The 19696-nt window shown below is 52.3% G+C and overlaps 7 protein-coding genes across 7 annotated transcripts; 3 read left to right on the forward strand and 4 right to left on the reverse strand.

Moving 5' to 3' along the window:
* Positions 1-221: 221 nt before the first annotated feature.
* Positions 222-700, forward strand: BKA58DRAFT_442988 (cytochrome b5-like heme/steroid binding domain-containing protein; the record flags this gene model as incomplete). Its single annotated transcript, XM_046173947.1, has 2 exons — positions 222-398; positions 623-700. The coding sequence occupies 2 exons, from the start codon at positions 222-224 to the stop codon at positions 698-700; spliced, it is 255 nt and encodes an 84-aa protein (XP_046021872.1).
* A 127-nt stretch (positions 701-827) lies between these two features.
* On the reverse strand, positions 828-2171 carry BKA58DRAFT_235355 (uncharacterized protein). Its single transcript, XM_046166572.1, has 2 exons — positions 2128-2171; positions 828-2066 (listed from the first exon to the last, which is right to left on the reverse strand). The coding sequence occupies exon 2, from the start codon at positions 1957-1959 to the stop codon at positions 1084-1086; it is 876 nt and encodes a 291-aa protein (XP_046021873.1). The 5' UTR covers positions 1960-2066; positions 2128-2171; the 3' UTR covers positions 828-1083.
* Positions 2172-3671: 1500 nt separating this feature from the next.
* BKA58DRAFT_442990 (3-oxoadipate enol-lactone hydrolase) lies at positions 3672-4545 on the reverse strand (the record flags this gene model as incomplete). Its single annotated transcript, XM_046173948.1, has 2 exons — positions 3672-4164; positions 4241-4545. The coding sequence occupies 2 exons, from the start codon at positions 4543-4545 to the stop codon at positions 3672-3674; spliced, it is 798 nt and encodes a 265-aa protein (XP_046021874.1).
* A 110-nt stretch (positions 4546-4655) lies between these two features.
* BKA58DRAFT_235397 (uncharacterized protein) lies at positions 4656-5949 on the reverse strand. Its single transcript, XM_046166573.1, has one exon. The coding sequence runs from the start codon at positions 5585-5587 to the stop codon at positions 4823-4825; it is 765 nt and encodes a 254-aa protein (XP_046021875.1). The 5' UTR covers positions 5588-5949; the 3' UTR covers positions 4656-4822.
* Positions 5950-6536: 587 nt separating this feature from the next.
* Positions 6537-14147, reverse strand: BKA58DRAFT_322332 (putative histidine kinase HHK1p; the record flags this gene model as incomplete). The annotated part of the gene is made up of 7 exons (XM_046167843.1): positions 6537-6856; positions 6906-7013; positions 7065-9966; positions 10031-10424; positions 10569-12080; positions 12207-13981; positions 14037-14147. The coding sequence occupies 7 exons, from the start codon at positions 14145-14147 to the stop codon at positions 6537-6539; spliced, it is 7122 nt and encodes a 2373-aa protein (XP_046021876.1).
* A 582-nt stretch (positions 14148-14729) lies between these two features.
* BKA58DRAFT_235442 (DIL and ankyrin domain-containing protein) lies at positions 14730-17627 on the forward strand. Its single transcript, XM_046166575.1, has 2 exons — positions 14730-15165; positions 15220-17627. The coding sequence occupies exons 1-2, from the start codon at positions 15012-15014 to the stop codon at positions 17502-17504; spliced, it is 2439 nt and encodes an 812-aa protein (XP_046021877.1). The 5' UTR covers positions 14730-15011; the 3' UTR covers positions 17505-17627.
* Positions 17628-18174: 547 nt separating this feature from the next.
* On the forward strand, positions 18175-19571 carry BKA58DRAFT_235429 (galactose-binding domain-like protein). Its single transcript, XM_046166574.1, has 2 exons — positions 18175-18399; positions 18453-19571. The coding sequence occupies exons 1-2, from the start codon at positions 18291-18293 to the stop codon at positions 19424-19426; spliced, it is 1083 nt and encodes a 360-aa protein (XP_046021878.1). The 5' UTR covers positions 18175-18290; the 3' UTR covers positions 19427-19571.
* The last annotated feature ends 125 nt before the right edge of the window (positions 19572-19696 follow it).

Here is a 19696-nt window from a genome sequence, read left to right on the forward strand (position 1 = left end):
CCCGAGCTACTACTAGATCAACCCCATACTCCGCCCGTGATCACTTCTATCGCATCACCATAGCCATACTCACCAGCTCTTCACCGCCAAATCTCTCCTAAAGTCCCCAACTAGACTCAATCGTCGCGACCTCCTCTCGCTCTTCAAACGCCGACGTACCTCCACCAGACCCTCCCGTTGCCGTCGCGCCGCCGCCGCCGAAACGCGTCCACAAGCCCACCATGTCCGAGTCTCTCACCACCAAGCAAGTCGCCGAGCACAACACAGTCGAGAAGGGACTGTACATAATAGTCGACAACGATGTATACAAGATGGATTCGTTTGTGGATGAGCACCCCGGTGGCGCTAAGATCTTGAAGAGAGTGGGTGGGAAGGATGCCAGCAAGCAGTTTTGGAAGGTACGTTATAGCGAATACACGGAAACGGCGAGAGGCGAAGAATGCCTGGGATAAATGACACGCGCGTTTTTTCAATGCCGGATTATGCTGTTGCGCGCTTGGTCTCGGTGCCGCCGCGCTGAACGTACTCGCTACCAGCAGATTCATGGCAGGCTGGACCCATGAATTGATCATCGAGAGTGCCGTATTGCATGTGAAGTCTGGATTTGCTAACCAAAACACAGTACCACAACGAGAGTGTATTGAAGAAGTACGCACCCAAGCTCAAGATTGGCACAGTCAAGGAGGAGTCCAAGTTATAGATACGCATTCAATTATACCAATGATTCAATTCACTTGAGTTGCACGTCCCCTTGTATATCACGCACAAAATACCCAATCTATGAAGAAAAGCGATGCCATGACGCAATGCTCACCGCCTGTTGAAGCTTCAATCACCACACCAGCAAGACTACCACAGGATCAATGCAAAACTATAAATTACGACAAAATTCTACTCTATGGACGTAGTGGTATAATGCGTTCTCTCTGATTCAAAAGCACCAAGCTCGCGAAAACAAACATGCCGTGGGTATCGTGATATAGCAAACGCCTATTCTCAATGCTGCGCAAATATGCCAAAATCGTAGCTGCGTAATGTCACTCTTGCTCTCTCTCTCTCTCCCTCCTTCTCTCCTCTTTTCATCTAGAAGCACGTCCACCGCTTCTTCATGCCAGGTCTCGAGTTTGGCCTAGGTGTAGGACTCGTCCGCGGCCGCGTACTGTGCTTCTCATTTATATGCGCGTCATCCAAATCGTCCATGCGATAACGTCGCACAGATCCAGCATCTGACTGATCTTTCTCGTAAAACTTCTCGTGGGTGCCGGACACACATCGTGGCGTTACTTTGCGGAAGAAACCTCGTAGACCGCTGTTGGCTTTGTCGATTCTTTCGTACTCGCGTTTTCGCGTGCATGGTGACGTCCAGTGCATGGTTGTGTTGGTCTTCTCTGCGTCAATTGTGTCTTCGCTTTGGCGGTGCATGGATGTTTCTTCCACTACGCGCAGACTGTCTGAACTGAAACGCGTTGCGGCGCTGGGAAAACCGAATGCGTCGCCTTGAGACAGTGATGGGCTTGGGAGACCAGAGTTTGATTGGTAGGATGGGTTCGAGAAGATGCTGCAACTGCGAAAGTGCAGGGCAAGGACATCGTCAACGTCTTGACTGGTTGTGGTGGCGGGGGGTGTTTGGAAACTCTTCACTCGGTAGTGGCGCGCAGGTCTTGATGGGTCCACAATGGTACAAGAAGTGCGTCGCGAGGAGGGCTTTGAGCCATGGCCACGGCTCTTTGATCTATTGTTCGAGTTTTCTGATGATGTGGTTGACTGTTGTCGTAACGGTCGTGAGCGCTGCTCTGATACTGGTCGTCGTGGCTCCATGTCTGCAACCTGGAAGGAGGGGATCGATTCGACCTTATTTTTGTGATGTTTGCTATGCCGTATGGTGTTGTTGTTGCACAGTGGTTCTTGGCTGGGTATCTTGGGTAGATAGGAACCCGCAACACTATCAATTCGATTCATCGCCGATCTATCAAAGATCGAGAACGGGGAGTGACGTAGATGTGAGGTGTCTTGAAGGATATTGAATCGGTAATATGGTCTTAGTGGTGAATAATTTCGGTACTCGTCTAGATCGGATATCAGTATCCAAATAGGAAGGTTCTGTGCTCAAGGGGTAAAAGCCCATACCAGCAGCCAGTGCCAACACCGAAACACACAGATTTGGATTGCTCGCGCGAACGGCACACACAAGCGGTATAAGAGAATGGAAACTGGAACCACAGGCGGGCTATGTGACGCCAGTAATTGTTGGGTCAGTCAAGTGACGAACCGCGGGACCCGCCTGGAGGACTATTGAATCAACCGCGGTCAGTAGGAGGGAAACTAGAGCCTAGTATATAAAGAAGAGATCAAAACGTCCCAAATGTCGATCTTGGCCGTTGGTTGGCCCAGACCCTGCCAGCATGCAGCGAGACGCACGGCATGCACGATCTCTTGACGAGTTTGAGCCGAGCGCGTGGGCACCTCTACGAAAAGGGTTGGGAGTTCACCGCCTCCGAGGAATCGATTTCCGGGGCCTGAATAGACTAGGCGCGTGAAAAGACTAGCGGCGCGATTAAACTGGAGAAGGATTTCGCTAGCTTCCGTGCGTTCGAGACGGAGCATGACAGATGCACTAAATATGTCACAATCAGAGTCGCACATGGGGGGGCAGAGGACATAACATTGAAGTATGATGTCGTCGGCTTTCACATGCCAGCGATGATGTGGTAGCGCGTGAGAGGCCACACACACAGCTTCGGACGCTGATCACTTCGGGTTGGCTCGTGATAAGGGAAGGAGGGCGCGAGGCCATGTCGAATAGACGCGAGTGGCAGCCTCGTCTACCGACAAGTCGATCCGGCACAACCTCGAGTGCTGCACGGACGGCGGGAAGGACCGAATCAAATCAAAGAACGACAGGCCAGCGACATCGGGCCAAGATCACCCACGCTCGACTCAGGCAAGCGCACGCGGAAATGTCGAGCCTGAAAAGTAAAGGATGCCAAATGAAGCGCTGCGCATGGCGTCGTGGGCATTGCTGAGAGGGGCGTCAGGGAAGATTGCACCAAACCGCTGCGGCGGGTACCGGCGCAGAACCCTGAACCACTACCCCAAAATACATTTATCCTCCCAAAGCCCTTTCTTACACAAATTTGAAGCCGTAAAAGTCTTTACTCCTACATGGAGGTGTTGTGGGCGCGCGGCCCGCTGCCTTACTGCTTACAGTTATCCGCTGCAAACGCTCTTTGAAGAGTGGAACCCATGCGCCAAGGTTATATCCAATGCAGATGATGCAGCTGATCGGGCCAGGGACGCCGCCAATGGCTATGTCATGCGGCAGCACAACACCACCAATTGCGTCCTACTCGCACGCGGAGATGAGTCTGCATTGCAGCTTTTTTTGTCGCTAAGCTAGTCATCGCAGGGGTCGTCTGGAAGATCGGCTCGCACGTGGTATCCTCACGAACCCCTCTTCAACTCCACCACGTAGGCACAATGCGCACACTGCGAACTCAGTACGAAGCATCACAGAAAGGCGGTATGACTTGGCAGGTTCCCTCCTCCCTTTTTGACCCGCAGATAAAATGGCCTGTGCGATGAAACGAACACAGAACTTCCCCACTACCCTACAGTTCCGTGAGTGCGTGCCCCGTTCCGCGGGTTGTTCGGAAATAACCAGGACGGATTGCCTATTGTATCTCGTGGTAAAACCCCTCAATCAATTTCGCAACCTCGTCAAAAGCCTCAAGACAGTGCCAATGTCCGACGCCCTCCATGACCTCCAACTTCTTCTCGCTGCTGCCCATCTCTTCAAACATCTTCTTGCACCCTTCAAGCGGCGCACTCTTGTCCTCCTCACCAGCGAGGATGAGTACAGGCACGCTGATCTTGCTGTACTGAGGCGGCTTTGCATTGATAATGACTCGACAGTTGGAAATATAACCCGCTGGATCTTGTGATAGCAATAACTCGCGGATCATCGCTTTGACCAGTGGAGACGCTTTCTTTCCGACTGCAGCATGTGGGATGCTGTCGGCCATGGGTTGCATACCGTCTTTCGCAACGGTTTCTATCCGTTCGTGAAAGCGGGGGCCTGCTTCAGGGTTGGGGTATACAGGGCCGATCAGAATAGCTGCTACAATGCGGTCACTTCGCTCAGCCGCAAGGTGTGCGCCGACGATGCTGGAGGCTTGTCAGTTGTCATGGTCGTTGCAGTCGCGTCCTCCAAGGCTTCTGCCCGGGTAGGCTGCTGACGTACCCTCCCATGCTGTGCCCAACGAACACAGCCTTGTCAACGTTCAACGCGTCCAGAATCCCAATCACGTCTTCTCCTAACGTTTCAATACTTTGCTCGACAAACGTGTATGATGATCGGCCAGCCCCTGTATTGTCGAAGGTAATGCAGCGAAATCCATTTGCGACCAAGCCCCTGGTTACTGGTTGGTAGTAATTCTGTGAAGAGCCCAGCCCATGCATGAAGATGAACGTTTCGCGTGTCTTCCCATCTTGCGGTTTCAAGTCGGTGTAGTGAATGCGCTTGTAGCCAATGTGGAGGAAAGGCATGTTGGATGGAACGTAGTCGTGTTTGTGAGTTCGTTTCACAACAGGTTGAGATGTATGACGGGATTGGTTCCGATCGGAAGCGGAACCCATCGGGTAGTGCTGATGACATCACTGGGGTACAGTAAGAACAAGAACACTGTATTTTGTCCCATCTGCATAAATTCACATCTCTCAACCCGAGAGCCACGATCTATTACCGGTATAGTATATCTGAAAACATGACAGCCACAGCTTTTACGAAATCGGACCAGGCAATGAAGAGACCTGTGGACACCTCTCAACTGTCCCTCGACCCATCTGTAATGATTTTCACCTGATACCACTCATCCAACGCCTGCTTGCACTCCTTTCTCAATCTCGCGGTCGCCGGTTCATCTTTCGCCAATAAGGTCCAGAGTAGTTGCGCCAACCCCTCTCTAGTAGTAACTTCCTTCAATGCGTCTAGCCCAGCATCCTCTTTCGCCGTTTCCGCAATGCTCAGCATCCTGCTCGCATCGCTCTTTGCTCTCGATCTCCTCCGTCTACCCAGGAACGAGAATGCGCTGCGTGACTGGGTTTGTTTCTCTTCCTCATTGGCATCCCACAGTGCTACTCGGCTGATGAAGTGCTTAATGGCAGCTTCTTCGAAGCTCTCCCTTCGTCGCTCGATCGCTTTGTCAAATTCTGCGTCGGCCCATTCGATCCTGGGCTCCCATCTGTGAAGAAGATATCGAAACGTGCGCACTTCAGCGTCGGGTATAGATAGGTCGCCGAGATCTGTGGTGAAGGGATCGTAGGAGATGGATGAAGATGATGAAGTCGGTCGGTCGCTGGCGGTACTCGTGGGTGTTGCTACGTGGCCATATTTCAGTTCGAGAGCGTGGTGCGTATCTATGACTCGGTCGAGAGCGATTTTGCGTTTTTGGAGTACAGCGTCGGTGCCTTCGAAGATGTGGGAAGGAAGAAGCGAGTGTTTGGATAGATGGCTTCCGCTGCGATGGCGGCGGAAAGTGTGATGTCGCTTCGATTCTACAGATGGTCGTGTTATGGTGTCCATGTCCATGTTCAGCTCAGTTGTCTTTTCGCAGAGTAGTCAAGATAATGATTAGTCTAAATAGAATAATAGAGGTAGATCAAGCGTGTCGTTGCGAATTTTCAGTTCCTTGAGAATACGTATGTGAAAGAAGTGAAACCCGTGAAAGAAAACCAGAAACAGGAAGGAAGGCCAGAGACTCAACCCTCTGCCAACAAACTCAACCGTGGATGCCGGCTAACCCAGCGCCCACGCCCAATTGACGCACATCCCGTTAGCCGAGAAGGGGAAGGGGGTGACGCAGGCCCTTTTCTGACATGCAGATCTGCGAGGGCAGACTCATCCTCACCACCGGTGTTGTATAAGGTGGTAAAGTTGTGTCGCGGAACTCTGACTCTAGTGACGATCTATTGGCGACGACTGTGCCACCGCTTCGTTGAGCCACTTCATGAGCCACTTCGTGGTTCAGTCACTGCGCCGCAGGGTGCGCGGCATTTTTCGGCGTCAATAAGAGTGGAGACGGCGCCAGCTGTCCGTGCCAGAAGCAAGGTGCTGGCGCCAAGTCTGCTTTTGGCCGATGATCCGGCGAGCACAATGCTGCCGTCAGGTTGCTCGTGCTGCGAGCTTACGCGTCGAGATGTCTGTTCTGAGAGTATGTGCATGCTGGGGGGTCATTACATTGTATTATAACCCCGCGCGGTGAAGCTTTGACAAGTGCATGACTGAGTCAACGCGATGAACAAAGCGAACGTGTATGTATTCAGATCCGCACTCTGACGAATATTCGGTCATGAATAGCTCATTGAGAGAATGCTACGATGTGCTTAGAATGCGGCGTAAGTACCCTGTGACCCACCCCCTTCTGTACAAAGAACGCCGTGAAATGCAGGAACGACCGGCCTATTACAAAGCGAACGGGAACTCGGAAAGTAGCAAAACATCCACCCGTCAATCCTGATATTGGCCAAGAGAACGGGGTTTACTCGGAAGGCGGTACAGGCTCCGTCTTGCCGTTGGGTAATATGTGTTGGGTGGTGCTCATGCGAACACTGGATGGCCTTTCCAACTTCATCCCCTCGTCTGCGGCATTTCCGTTCTGTGCTTGTTTCGCGAGATCTTGGTTGCCACTTGTGATATCAGGCAGCGCTTCAGCTTCGTTCAACGCTTGTTTGACCAGCTTCTTCGCCTCGATCGCAAGATTGGGAATTTCCTCCACCTCATTGTTGTTGTTCAGGTATGAGTCTAGTAGCGCCTTGAGTGTCTGCGCGCGGACCGGTTTCGCAAGGTAATTGTTCATCCCTGGTGAGTCAGTAAAGGTTACGGACGCAGATTGAGCTTTCAAACATACCGGATTCTAGGCACTTCTCGCGGTCTCCTTGAATGGCGGAAGCGGTCATGGCGATGATGAGAACATTTCGGACCTCGGGATTTGGATGCTTGCGGATGAGTTTTGTAGCTTTCCATGGTTAGTATCTAGGTGCTAGACGAGTAAGAGGATATATCTTACCTTCGTAACCATCACAGTGCGGCATTTGCACGTCCATGAGGACCAAATGGAACGGGCGGCCGTTCTCCGAAGCACGCTCAAGAGCGTCGATGGTCTTGAATCCGTCGAGATAGGCGTCGCATTTGAAGCCAAGCTTTTGCACGAAGCTGATTGCGATGCGCTGGTTAATCAAGTTGTCTTCCGCGATGCAGACGCGTAGTTCCCGTCTGGGTATTGTGGAGAGATCGATGCAGGTACCTGACAGTTGCTCATGACCGTTGTTCTCCTGGCTTGAGAACCTCGCCATAGGATCTAGCTCTCGTATCCTTTGCTGCCGACTTCCTGCTTCCGCTTTTGGCACTTTCTTGAATCGCAGCGAAAACGTGACTGTTGTACCTTGGCCTGGTTGACTGTCAAGACGTACTGTACCATGCATAACGTTCTCTATGAGGGCTTTGCAGATACTGAGACCAAGACCAGTGCCACCATAACTCCTAGCAGAGCTGGACTCTATCTGCGAGAAAGGAAGGAACAATTTCTGCTTCTGTTCGTCTGGGATACCGATACCAGTATCTATAACACTGCATGTCACATCTGCCCATTCATCTGTCTCTTGATCAACAACGGCGCGGACAGTGACAGATCCTCTTGGCGTAAATTTGTAGCTGTTGGACAGCAAGTTCATGAGAATCTGGTGCAGTCGAACAGGGTCGCCCATGACAAGCATCTCCGGATCCAGATGCAATTGCTCAATGGTTTTGAGGCCTCTTTCGGCATTCGTGTAGGCTAGAGCGCGGACTACTTCTGCGATCGTTTCGTTCAACGATATCGGCATCTCCAAGACGTTCATCTTCCCAGCCTCAAGCTTGGAATAGTCGAGGAGGTCGTTGATGATGCTCAGGAGTGTATCAGCGCAAACGCGAATCGAATCGGCATATCCGGTTTGTTCTGAGTTTAACGGTGAAGCCTTCAACAGCTCGGACATACCGATGACTCCGTTCAAGGGTGTGCGCAACTCGTGCGACACATTGGCCAAGAACAAACTCTTCGCCTTGGCGGCTTCTTCCTTAAGCTTCATATTGCGCACAGCTATGGCTTCAGCCTCCTTTGCCTTGACCTCTGCTGCCCGCGCCTGAGACAGAGCACGCTTCTGCATCTCAAGCATTGCTTCGTTGCTTGCCGACACTCTTTCGACCTCCTTGAAAAGCAGTGCATTGGCTAGAGAGATGGAAATCTGATTTACCAGTAGTCGAAGAACCTGAGTGTTACGTTCGGTAAACGAATTTGGTGGACCCTCGACGTAGATTGAGCCAAGAAGGTGGTCACTGTGTAGGATCGGGATGCAGATGACTGCCTTTCCCTCAGGATTTCGCTGCAGGTAGGCATCCGACACATTGGAAAAGCGATCGTCTTCCAGCAGGTTCTGGACAAAAACTATCTCACGGAAGCGGAGTGTGTAGAGCGTCACTTGCCGCGCAACAACATCGTCCACAGTATCCAGAGGTTGACTGGCGGGGAAAGATGTGACTCCGGAAGAGAATCCACTGTCATTGTCAGGCTCATTGGTGGCAACACAGGCAATTGACCACTCGATTTGCGAGTCTTCAATCACTATGCCACACAAGGTACCGCCTGTAGATTCGAGCAAGATGGTACTCATCTTCGCCATCAATTTGTCGACAACCAGTTCGCTGGACAGGACCTGGCTCGACTCCAAGATTGATGATAGGTCGAGCATGTCCAGGCCGACAGCCGAGAGACCATTGTCTAGAGCTGGGGCAGACTCTTGGCGCCGTGTTTCCGGGACTATCCAGTTCTGTGTTCGATCCACCGCAGTTTCCGCTCCTAGATATTGATCATGGTCATTCTGCTCGAGTCTGAAAGCCGTGTTACCCGTGTCTACGATCGAGGTCTGTACAGCTTGGTCCACTGTCGTGAGCGAAGCACCGCGATGCACTAGCCACTCGTACCGGCTCGTGACGTGGGTTGCTTTTCCATACGCTGACATCCTTCGATATATCGAGACGCAGTCCTTTAATGAATGTCGAGCCGCCCTATAGGCCTTCTTGTCTACCAGCCATGCAGTGTATAGCTCGAGAGCAAACGCTTCGTCCAAAACGAACTCGTAACGTTCGCTATGCTCCATGGCTGCTTCGTAATTCGTCAACGCCGATTGCGGGTCGGCGTTGACATCCCCGAGGACGGCTGTGAGAAGATGTATCCAGCCCCGGTAGTTGACATCAGTGATGGTGCAACATGTCTCGAGCAATTTTAGGGTATCTTGAACATGTTTTACCATCTCGTCTCTCCGGCTATGAGCAGGCTTATCTCGGAGAACAGCCATGTATGCTAGCGATAGATAGTATCTGACCGAGTAATTGAGTCTTTCGGACCAGAGACTGCTGAGCATCGGAAGCAGCATCTCCCCAAGAGCCACTGCTTCCGAATGATGACCAAAAAGTACCAACAACGGAAGTTTAGTGGCGAAATATATAGACTTCGGACGCTTGGGATTGCTGGCCGTGTTTTCGAGGAACGCAATGTAATCGGCCTCATTGTGATCGTGATCTGAGAGGAGCGACAGAGCATTGCTCGAGTCGGTCTTTCCCTGGAGCGCTCTTGCATATTGGCGAGCAGCCATGAGAAAGACTCCTCCCCGCAAGTCTTTCTGCCAGTTTCGCATATCGAGCGGTGTTTCCTCAATCCAGGCTTCCAACTCTGCAACGTCATATGATGCCATGACTCTGAAGTGAGCCTGGACACCGAGATTTAAAAGTGTGAGGATGCGATCGCCAGCAGTCAGTGAAGCTTGCAAGGCTGTTTCTAAGCTCGGGATCAGATCGCCCACAGGCGCTTCGAGGTGACCCAAGAACATTGGCTGCAGAGTTTGACCTCTTCCCAGGGTGTAGTAGTCTTCAGGGAACTGCAGCGGTAGAGTTACGAAATCAGTATATGTCTCACATGCACTTCGTACAACCATAACTTACCATTTGAAAGATCCGCTTGGCAATCGCACCCATGTCGACCGCGAAATTCGTCATTCCGAAACGACCACCCGCAACAGTGCCCAGATGCACGTACGCAAGGGCAACCTGTGACATGGTACCCTTTTCGAGATGGACGGTGATAAGCTTCAGCGTCGCCTGATAGAAAAGCAGGCTATTTGACCAGAACGCCGCACTAAGGAGTTCGATGAACACAGGCCCAATAGTCATAAGGACACGGTCATCAGGAGACGGACGGCGCTTGAGTAGTTCCTCCTTATCGATATTCTGAAGCGTGCCATATATCTGCTGAAACTGAGCATCGCACGCCTCCCATGTGGTCGGAGGAATCGGGGAGTTTAGCAAAGACAAACAGTCTTTGAGAGCCTGGAACGCACTGTAGATGGTGACACAGTTAGCTGACTATCGTGATGACTGTAGTGATGAAAGGCGGCAGGTACACATGTAAGGGTCATGCTACCTTGCAAGCGTGCAATCTGCTCCAGGTGCATACACAGAAGAGGTCTGGAATATTACTCACCCGAAACTATCGCCGCGAATAGCAAACACCCTCGACTGTAGAATGAAGGAGCTAGCCATATCGCAGGGATCGCGGGCATGCTGGAAGGTAGTCCGAATCAAGCTGAGAGCCTCATCGAACATACCTTGATGCCAATAGCATTCTGCCGAGCGCACAAAAAGTTGCAGCGTCTCTTGGTAGGATACGTCCGGCATATTATCGTCCCATGGATCGTCTTGTAGAAGCATGAGACTGTGGGCGAAATAGTAGATGCCTGTCGATCGCGCGCCCGACTCGCATGCAGTTTCTCCAGCTTGATACAACATATCACGGAATGGAGCTCGAACTGTCTCCTTGGTCTTGATCAGTTCTGCAGCGAGACATATGTGGCGACTCTGCATGTACAAGGCCTTGGAACCTGACGTTGAGTCGTCGTTGTACTCTTCGCCGGAAGTGATCATCTTGGCAATGGTGAAGTGCATCAATTGCGTATCCCATTCCTTGTCGAGGGAGTTCACAGCCGCTGTCAGGTACCGATCGTGACTGAACCTGAATCGAGCATCTTGTTCAGCGGGCATGAGTACGTAGGCTTTCAGTGCTGCATCAAGAGCTGTGACGGCGCACTCATCTCTGTCGAACAGTGGCAATCTCCGGTTAGCTGTGGGCTTGTTTGTAGGCTGAAGGAGCTTTTTCAAAAGTTCGAAAGAGAAAGTGCCACCCAGGAGAGATGCCCACGCCAAGAGCTTTCTACTGGAAGATGGTAATTCGGTCAACCGCTTCGCTATAAAGTCAGTCGTAACGGATGATCCATACTCTGGACTCTCGAAAACGGCGAAGACTTTGTCTAGGTCGAAAACCCAGTTGTTCTCCCGCCACTCATAGTACACGCAGCGTTTGCGATAGCAAGTGTCCAGTATTTCGCGTATGTAGAAGAGGTTGCCTCGAGACTTTTCCTGGATTACCGCTACCAGAGGAAGGATATACTGATGGTCCCGATGAAGGGTCTCAGCCACGTAGTCGGCGGTCTGGGCTTCTGCAAAAGGAAGAAGCTGTACCTTGGTAGCATGACGCAGCAGTGGGGTGAGTTCTCGGGGTAGGGTCTCTTCGTCGCTATACGTAAGCATAAGGACAAGCGGGATTTTAGCTTGCACGATGTGGTGAATCAGCTCAGCGCTTTCGGGGTCGGCATACTGGACATCCTCCAAGCTCCATGTGCAAAGCTTGTGCATTGCAAGGAGTCGTAGAACATCTATGAAGACATTCATGAATCTAGAGGATTTCGAAGCACCTCCGCTTCGTAGCCAGGCTTCGGCAGTATGCCCAGCTGACCCGCAGTGAACAGCAGGAGAAGATGCCCGTCGAGTCAGATCCTTAGTGGACTCCATGTCTTTATGTTGCGGACTCTTTGCTGCACCGTTCGTATTAAGGAGCCATTCTGGGAGATCAAGATAGGTCCGTAACACCGTCCAAACTCCGCTGTTCCTAAGGTAATGGCGCAATCTTTGGTGAAAGTCTGTCGTTACGTCCGCCTCACTGACTACAAAGAGAGGTGTAAATTAGTGGCTGCCATAGAAAACCAAGAATCTCTAGGATGAGTGTACATACTGGCTGGAATTAGTACAGTTCCAAGCATTGGGAGCAGTCTTCAAAGAGACTTACCATATTTGGCGGAAGAAAGAAGACATCAGCCGAAGAATGGGGTCAAATGGTGCTTTCTTGGCGGGGTCAAACTTAGCCATAGCGAAGTAGCCAGTGCTCCTTGCCGTGCTCTGGACACTCTGGACGAGACGAGATTTACCCAGCCCGGTAGCACCGGCGATAGCTATCACCTCACATCGAGCCTTGCGTCTAAGTTTTCGCGTGCTGGCTAGAGTTCTTAGGCCCTCGCTGGACTGGGGGTGAGAGCGAGAATAGAGTCCAGTGCTTTCAATGCTATTGTTGGATCGGCCTCGGCTCGCGGATTGCAGTTGGGGCCGATTGTCCACACTTCCTTCAGCCGTTGAGGTTTCCGATTGTGCCACACTATCTTGGGAGCCCTGTTGCATCGACCGAGCGCTCTCCATGAATACAGGTGTATCTGCCGAAACGCTGTTGAGCCTGCTGTCGGAACCTCTTGAGCTAGTGCTCTCGGAAATGATATCGTCAAATTGCAGGTCCCGTCGTTGATCTGAAAAGGAAGAACCTGAACTCAGGCTTTGCAACGCTTTGACGTTACTCCGACGATGCTTCGCTACCCGTTCTATCACATCCACTATAGTCTTGCGTTCTTTCTCGCGCCCGATTAGTTTGAGGGGCAAGTTGAAGAAGCAACTGATGTCCTTGGTGCCTACATGGAAGGCCTTCAAGCCTTCTACATCTCCTTCGTAAAGAAGCTCGCGGATACGGAAGAGATCAAATTTCAGGCCTGAAGTGGAGTGGTATCTCTCCTCAATGTTGCGCTGCGTCATGCGCTGGATGATCTCGGACAGAGCCTCTGGGATGTCTAGTCGTCTGGAAGAGATTGGAGGTATTCGCTTGCTGATGACGTTCTGCATGACATCGAGAGCCGTAGCGCCCTCGAATGGCGTCTGTCCGCAGAGCATTGTGTAAAAGAGGATGCCAAGACTGTAAATGTCGGTTCTCGTGTCGGGCTCAGCGGGCATTCGTCCAGTCTGTTCAGGGGATATGAAAGCCAACTTCAACTCGATGCCAGTCTCTTTTGACAAGGTGCTCCAACCCGCGCTTGTCAGTCCGTTCTCGAAAGATCGCGCGCCCGATCCAAAATTGATCATCTTTACATTCCCGTGTTCGGCGAAGTGGAAAGCATCGCCCCGAATCTCTCCATGGACGATTTCGTGACCGTGGTGCAATATTTCCAGACACTCGACTGATCCGACGGCAAAGTCGAGGAAGGTGAGGAGAGGTATCCCACGGTTGGGCAATGAAGTATCTGATTGACCACTGTGTCCATGACTGCCAACTTTCCAGAAATTGGGGCCGAAATTCACCAAGTCATGGAGGTAGTTGGGCCCTGGGGCTTCGAATATGCTGGCGACAAGAGGCTCCTCGCCGGCTTTGGTGGATAGCCTTACAAACTCTATGGGACGAACAAAGTGCTTGCACTCTGGATCCGACTCCTTGACGACAAGTTTGGCGAGCTGGAACTCGCGTTCGAGGCGCAGAGTCTGCTGCGAGACACGGCATACGACGGATCGGCCTTCTCTCGCGACGCCCTTGGCGGTGGTGTTGGTGCGATATGTTTGTACGGTAGAGGCGCTCGCATCTGAACCCGAACTGCGGTGGGTGATGGACGGACGGTTTCGGGTGAGGGAGTCGGGCGAATGCGACTGCTTGAAAGAGGTGGGGGATGTTAGGGCGCTTCGTCCCCGCGACTGCGGTCTTTCCTGCCTGGGCGCTTGCTTTTCGTAACCGAAGAAATGCCAGTTATCATACGACTGTACAATGTTAGCATGTTGCAGTGGCAGCCTGGGTGCATGCGAGGCCTCCTACCGAGTGGAAGGGCTCAATGTCCGTATCCCAGCCATAGTTCTGGAGCTCCTGCAGACGCGCAAAGATGTGCGAGAAGTGCTGCGGGCGCCCGCCTCCTTCCGGTCGAGTCATTGTGTCTTTGGGATGTTCGCAACCGCCAGGGATCTAAGACATGCTCTGGGTGGGATGCAGAGAATCAATGTATAAGGTAAAGTCGCCAGGCGCTCGATCTATCCATCACAGCATCAGCGTAGGCGCGACTGCCATAACAAGAGCGCGGGCGTCGAGGGTGTTGGGAGCGACGGGAGGGGCGTAAAGGAGAGTCCGGTAGGCTGTTGATGCCAGGCTTCTAGAGGGAGTAGACGCGCATGTGGAGTGCTTACTGATGGCATTCCAGCCACAGCAGACGGACTGAGAAGATGCGCTCAGACTTCGCGCTTGTTCTTAGACGTCATAATCGACATGGGCACGCTGCAGCAGAAGTTTGCGCCCAACACACCGCACGCAAAAGTAACGTTTCCCTGCCCAGCCCAACGCCCTCTGAAACCAAAACCAAGCATGCACGCGCAGCGAATATCAACGTGGACCATGTGTGGCTGGCATGCGGAGCACCCCCCGCGCAAGTTGGGACGGCTGTATCTGGCATAGCGGAAGATCGGCCTGGCGCGTTAGCCCTCGGGCTGGAGCCGTTGGTAGCGACATCATCGTGGTTCAGGGCCAGTAGTGCCGTCTGCATCATCTGCATACCGACGCTGCATTATTACCACCTCCGCCGGGCGGTTCAGCAATACGCCCAGTCGCAACTTCCCACTGCGACCGACTTGCGCCCCCATACCACCCTCTGCCTGCCTGCCTCACTGCCACTGTGGGAGTGAAGCTGCCCCACTACAGGCGGACCGGGCATCCCTCGACGTTTGACACATGAATCTCCCGCACACGTAGCCGCTCTCATTGCAAACAACATCCTGCCACATCCACCATATCCAATGTCACACAATGGACTCGCCCGATCACGAGCATGCCTATTCAGGCGACCTTGGGGAACCCCAGAGGCCACGACAGCTCCCCTCGGACCTGCCCACTTCCCTCAATGACAGGCGACCTGTCACCATTATGAATGAGGAAACCGAGATCTACGACGCATGGCAGGGTAAGTGCCGCATGGGGAAGGCGCAATGAGCCATTAGGAACTGACGCCGCCTAGGGCAGTCGCAATTTCTCACCACCCCCATGCCCGCCCGCCCGCTCAGTTTCAACCTCTCGCTCGACGATCCGACGTTTGGCGACGAAGATATGCAGCAGCTTGAGGATAGCGATAGCCGCCTAGTGCAGATGCTGGCCCACCAAGCGCGCCTCAAGAACGACAATGCGGGCGACGAAGCCAAGGTTGTCGCCGACGACAAGTTGTCACACGAGGAAAAGAAAGAGGCTTTACAAGGGCTCTTCACACTGGCCGCATCGAACGGTGAGCTGGAAAGGGTAAAGCGACTGCTGGACGGAAAAACGCGGGAATACATCAACATCAACGGCGTCGACGCCGAAGGCACGCCCCCACTAGTCTACGCAAGCTGTTTTGGACATGAGGACGTGGCAGCTACGCTTCTCGAGCAGGGTGCAACTGTTGATATGCAGGACAAGAATCGCTGGACGCCACTCATGTGGGCCATGACAAACCGGCACAAGGCCATCGTCAAACTTCTGCTTGACCACGGCGCATCGACAGATGTCAAGTCTTCTGGAGGTAGAACCGCTTTCGATTTTGTCGAGCCCAACACCGAGCTGTCCGACTACCTGCATGAGAGCGGTTACGCGATTGGCAACGTCGGTGTTGGTGACGACTTCTACAGCTCTGGATTCTCTCAGGACCGCTTCGAGCAAGAAATGCAGGAGAACGACTTGAAACGGCGCATGATGATGGAGAGTGCTTTCAATCTCGAGGTTGATATTGGCAATCTTGGCTTGGACGAACAGCCCGAGTCCCCCGAAGAACCAGAAGAGGAAGCGCAGGAGTTCATCTGGGACAGGTGTCTCAACGACCAGATGTTTGTCTTCCAAGAAAGCGAGCTCGAACGTATACTGGACATCATCATCACAAATATGACGCCGCAGCGCTCTCCGTCGCAAAAGCCAGTCCCCGCAAACATACTCTTCCTGAGTGCCCGCTACGCACACTATCATGCGAACCCGGAACTTCTGGAGACCCTGCTGGTATCTGCCATGAACAAGATAAACGACGTTGTAGAAAAGCACCAATGGGATATGACTGTGCTGGCCTTCTGGATGTCCAATGCGACACTGCTTTTGCATTACCTCAAGAAAGACGGCGGACTCACGAGTGCGACTACTGAGTTTCAACTGCAGATGGCGGAACTTATCAATGAGATTTTCATCTTGATTATCCGTGACGCTGAGCGCAGGATGGACAAAAACCTGGACCAAGCAATGCTCGACCATGAGCCCATGCCTGGTTTTGAAGACGTACAGTTCCAACACGAATGGAAAATATTTCGGTCTAAACCCAAAGCGAAACCGTTAGAACCCCTCGAGAAACGCTTCCGGCCACCGTCCCCAAAGCGCAGAGCACAGCCGTCACCACGAAACATCACTTCTCTCCTATCATCAACCCTGTTCGTCCTCGATTTGTACGATGTGCACTCCGTCATAGCTGCACAGGTGCTATCGCAGCTGATTTACTGGCTTTCCGCCGAAGTCTTCAACCGCATAATGTCAAACCGGAAGTATCTTGCACGAACAAAAGCTATGCAAATACGTATGAACGTCTCGACGCTCGAAGACTGGGCTCGTTCCAACAACAGGCAACCCGAACATTACGAGAACGGCTCCATGACTTCTACCGGTGAGAACACCGCGGACGCTGCTAAACGGCATCTCGAGCCTCTAGTTCAACTTCTGCAATGGCTCCAGTGCTTCTCTTCACTTGGAGAAGATTTGGAGTCGCTCGTGGGTACTTTGCAACAGCTAACACGTCTGTCGCCTCAACAGCTACTACACACCGCGAAATATTACCGGCCTGAAGTGGGCGAGAAGGGTCTCCCGAAAAGCGCGTCGAAATACATCGTACATTTACAAAAAGCTGCCGCTGATCGTAAAGCCGCACGCACAAGGTCGCCCAATCCGCCGCCAGCATCGGAATCCGTACCAACCACCCCAGTCAGGCCTACTTCAGATAAACCTGTCGAACCATCGCCTGCGCCTTCGCGTATGTCTGAAGAAGACGAGAAGGACGAGCCACCGGACGAGCTTCTCTTAGACCCGTCATACATGCTGCCATTTTCGCTTCCAACGTCAACGGACATGCTCATCACCTACGGTGCCGGATTTGGAGGTGTCAACAAGGAACGAGAGCGGAAATACATTCCCACCGTACCCCCCGAATTCATGGCCAAGTTGGACTTGAATGGGGGCAACAACAAGAACGGGAGCTCCTACTATTCAGAGACGCAGTGGAATGATCCGAGCTATGGGTGAAGATGAAGATCGGCAGTGTTGCGAACCCTGCTAATTGAGACCTCGATAGTCACTTCCACACTGCTTGGCTGAGACGAAGACTGGATTCCTTCAAGTTTCGCTCTCTAGGATCTCGTTGTTGTTGAACATCGCGTCCTTTGTCACGTTGCCACACACGACTTGAAAAGATCAGTGGCACCTGGTCCAGCAAACGGGCCAAATGGGAACACTATCGGTTACCTACAGCACGCAGACTGGGTCTGAGAATGCAGACACATTGTTTCGGCTGCGACCGCAGGACCGATGCTGATTCCTTTGGGGAGATCGAATGGTGTAACAGCGCACGTGTTGGATATTACCATAGTATCAGGGTATGCATAGATCTGTTTACCATTACTTCAATCTTTCGCGTCAATTTCGGACACATAAAATTTTCCCTATCGTGCGGCCCGCCGGGCAAAGAGCGCGTTTACTGCAGCATCGGCCCATCTCGCAGCGAGAGGAGTCAAACACTTTTCAAGCAATACATGGCATTACTGTCGATAATTAGAGTCTTATGTAAGGTAGCTATCTAGTTATCGGTATCACTCCGTGATCGGCCCGTCAATATCCATCGAGTCGGCGGAGGCATCGGCGGATTCCGATAACAGCAGCTGTTGTTGGCACGCAGGGTCTGGCTACCCCACTACTCCACCACCCCGCCATAACTTCTTGGTACTCAGCCAAATCCCAAAACAAACTTTCTACTTTCCTCTCTCCAGTGTACTGCATTTATTTCTTATCCGTCTTGCATGTTATACTGTCACGATGGAGATTCGCACCATATCACCAGAAGATGTCAAAAGCGTAGCTACAAACACTGCGCAATCGATACCAATTGATGAGATTGACACTACTTTCAAGTCCCAGTACACTGGTGAGAAGCCAATCATCCTTGCCATTCTCAAGGAAGACCTAACAAGCATTCAGATCTCATATCTGCACCTCTTGGTTCCAAAATCTTGTCCTTCAGTGATGAATTCTTCGCTGCAGCGGAGAATCTCATAACGCCGACTCCACCAGTCCGCAAACCCGGTGTCTTTGTACACACGGGAGCTTGGTATGACGGTTGGGAAACCCGACGTCACAACACCGAACCTGCCGATTGGGTGGTGCTGAGACTTGGTACCGCGAGTGGAAAGGTAGCAGGTGTAGAGATTGACACGGCACATTTCAATGGAAACCATGCACCGGAGATTGCTGTCGAGGGTGCTTTTATCACAGATGAGAAGGAGGAAGAGGAGGTGAAGAAGCCAAGCTACCAAGGTTGGGAGACAATTCTGTCAAAGCAAGAGTGCGGACCCAGCCAACGGCACGGATGGAAGCTAGTAAACATTACGGAAAAGGCGTACACCCATGTCCGGCTTCTCATGTACCCCGATGGTGGCATTGCACGCTTCCGCCTCTACGGTGTTGCCGTGCCAGTGTTCCCCCAATCCGCGGATGCCATCTTCGAGCTCTCGGCAACAGTCATGGGAGGCGTCGCAACATCGTGCTCAGACCAACATTTCGGCACCAAAGACAACCTCCTCCTCCCCGGTCGCGGAAAAGACATGGGCGATGGATGGGAGACGAAGCGCACGCGTGGCGAACATGTCGACTGGACGATTGTCAGACTAGGCGCAAAGGGCGAAATCGATCACGTTGTTGTTGATACCGCGCACTTTAGGGGTAACTTCCCGCAAAAGGTGCAGGTCTTTGCTGGAAGCTTTGAGAAGGATCCTGCTCATGACGATAAGGAGTGGGTTGAGGTTCTGGAGCCGCAGAAGACGGGCCCGGATAAGGAGCATGAGTATAAGGCTGAGCTTAAGGAGGTGGCTGGCAGGGGCTACACGCATGCGAAGTTGGTGATTATTCCCGATGGAGGTGTGAAGCGATTCCGAGTGTTCGGAAAGAGAGTATGAGGGCCTGAATCATAGGACTGAGACTAGATGAATCAAGATCAAATAAGCTTATTTGAGCTACCCAAGAGCGTCTTCTGTGTAGCCGACAGGGTAAGGCCGTTTTTGCTTCAGATTATGAACATCTAGGTATCGAGGTCCATCTTAGCCTCGACCTTTTAACATATATCTCCCAGTACAGCTTTTTACGACTGTCGCATGACACTAGAACCACTGCCTGTTAGTGAAGGATCAATGATGCCCGATGGCCGAGGTTACTTAAGTAGGTTTGAC

The sequence above is a fragment of the Alternaria rosae genome (assembly GCF_020736505.1).
Source record: "Alternaria rosae strain MPI-PUGE-AT-0040 chromosome Unknown BKA58scaffold_9, whole genome shotgun sequence".
Classification (NCBI taxonomy): Eukaryota; Fungi; Ascomycota; class Dothideomycetes; order Pleosporales; family Pleosporaceae; genus Alternaria; species Alternaria rosae.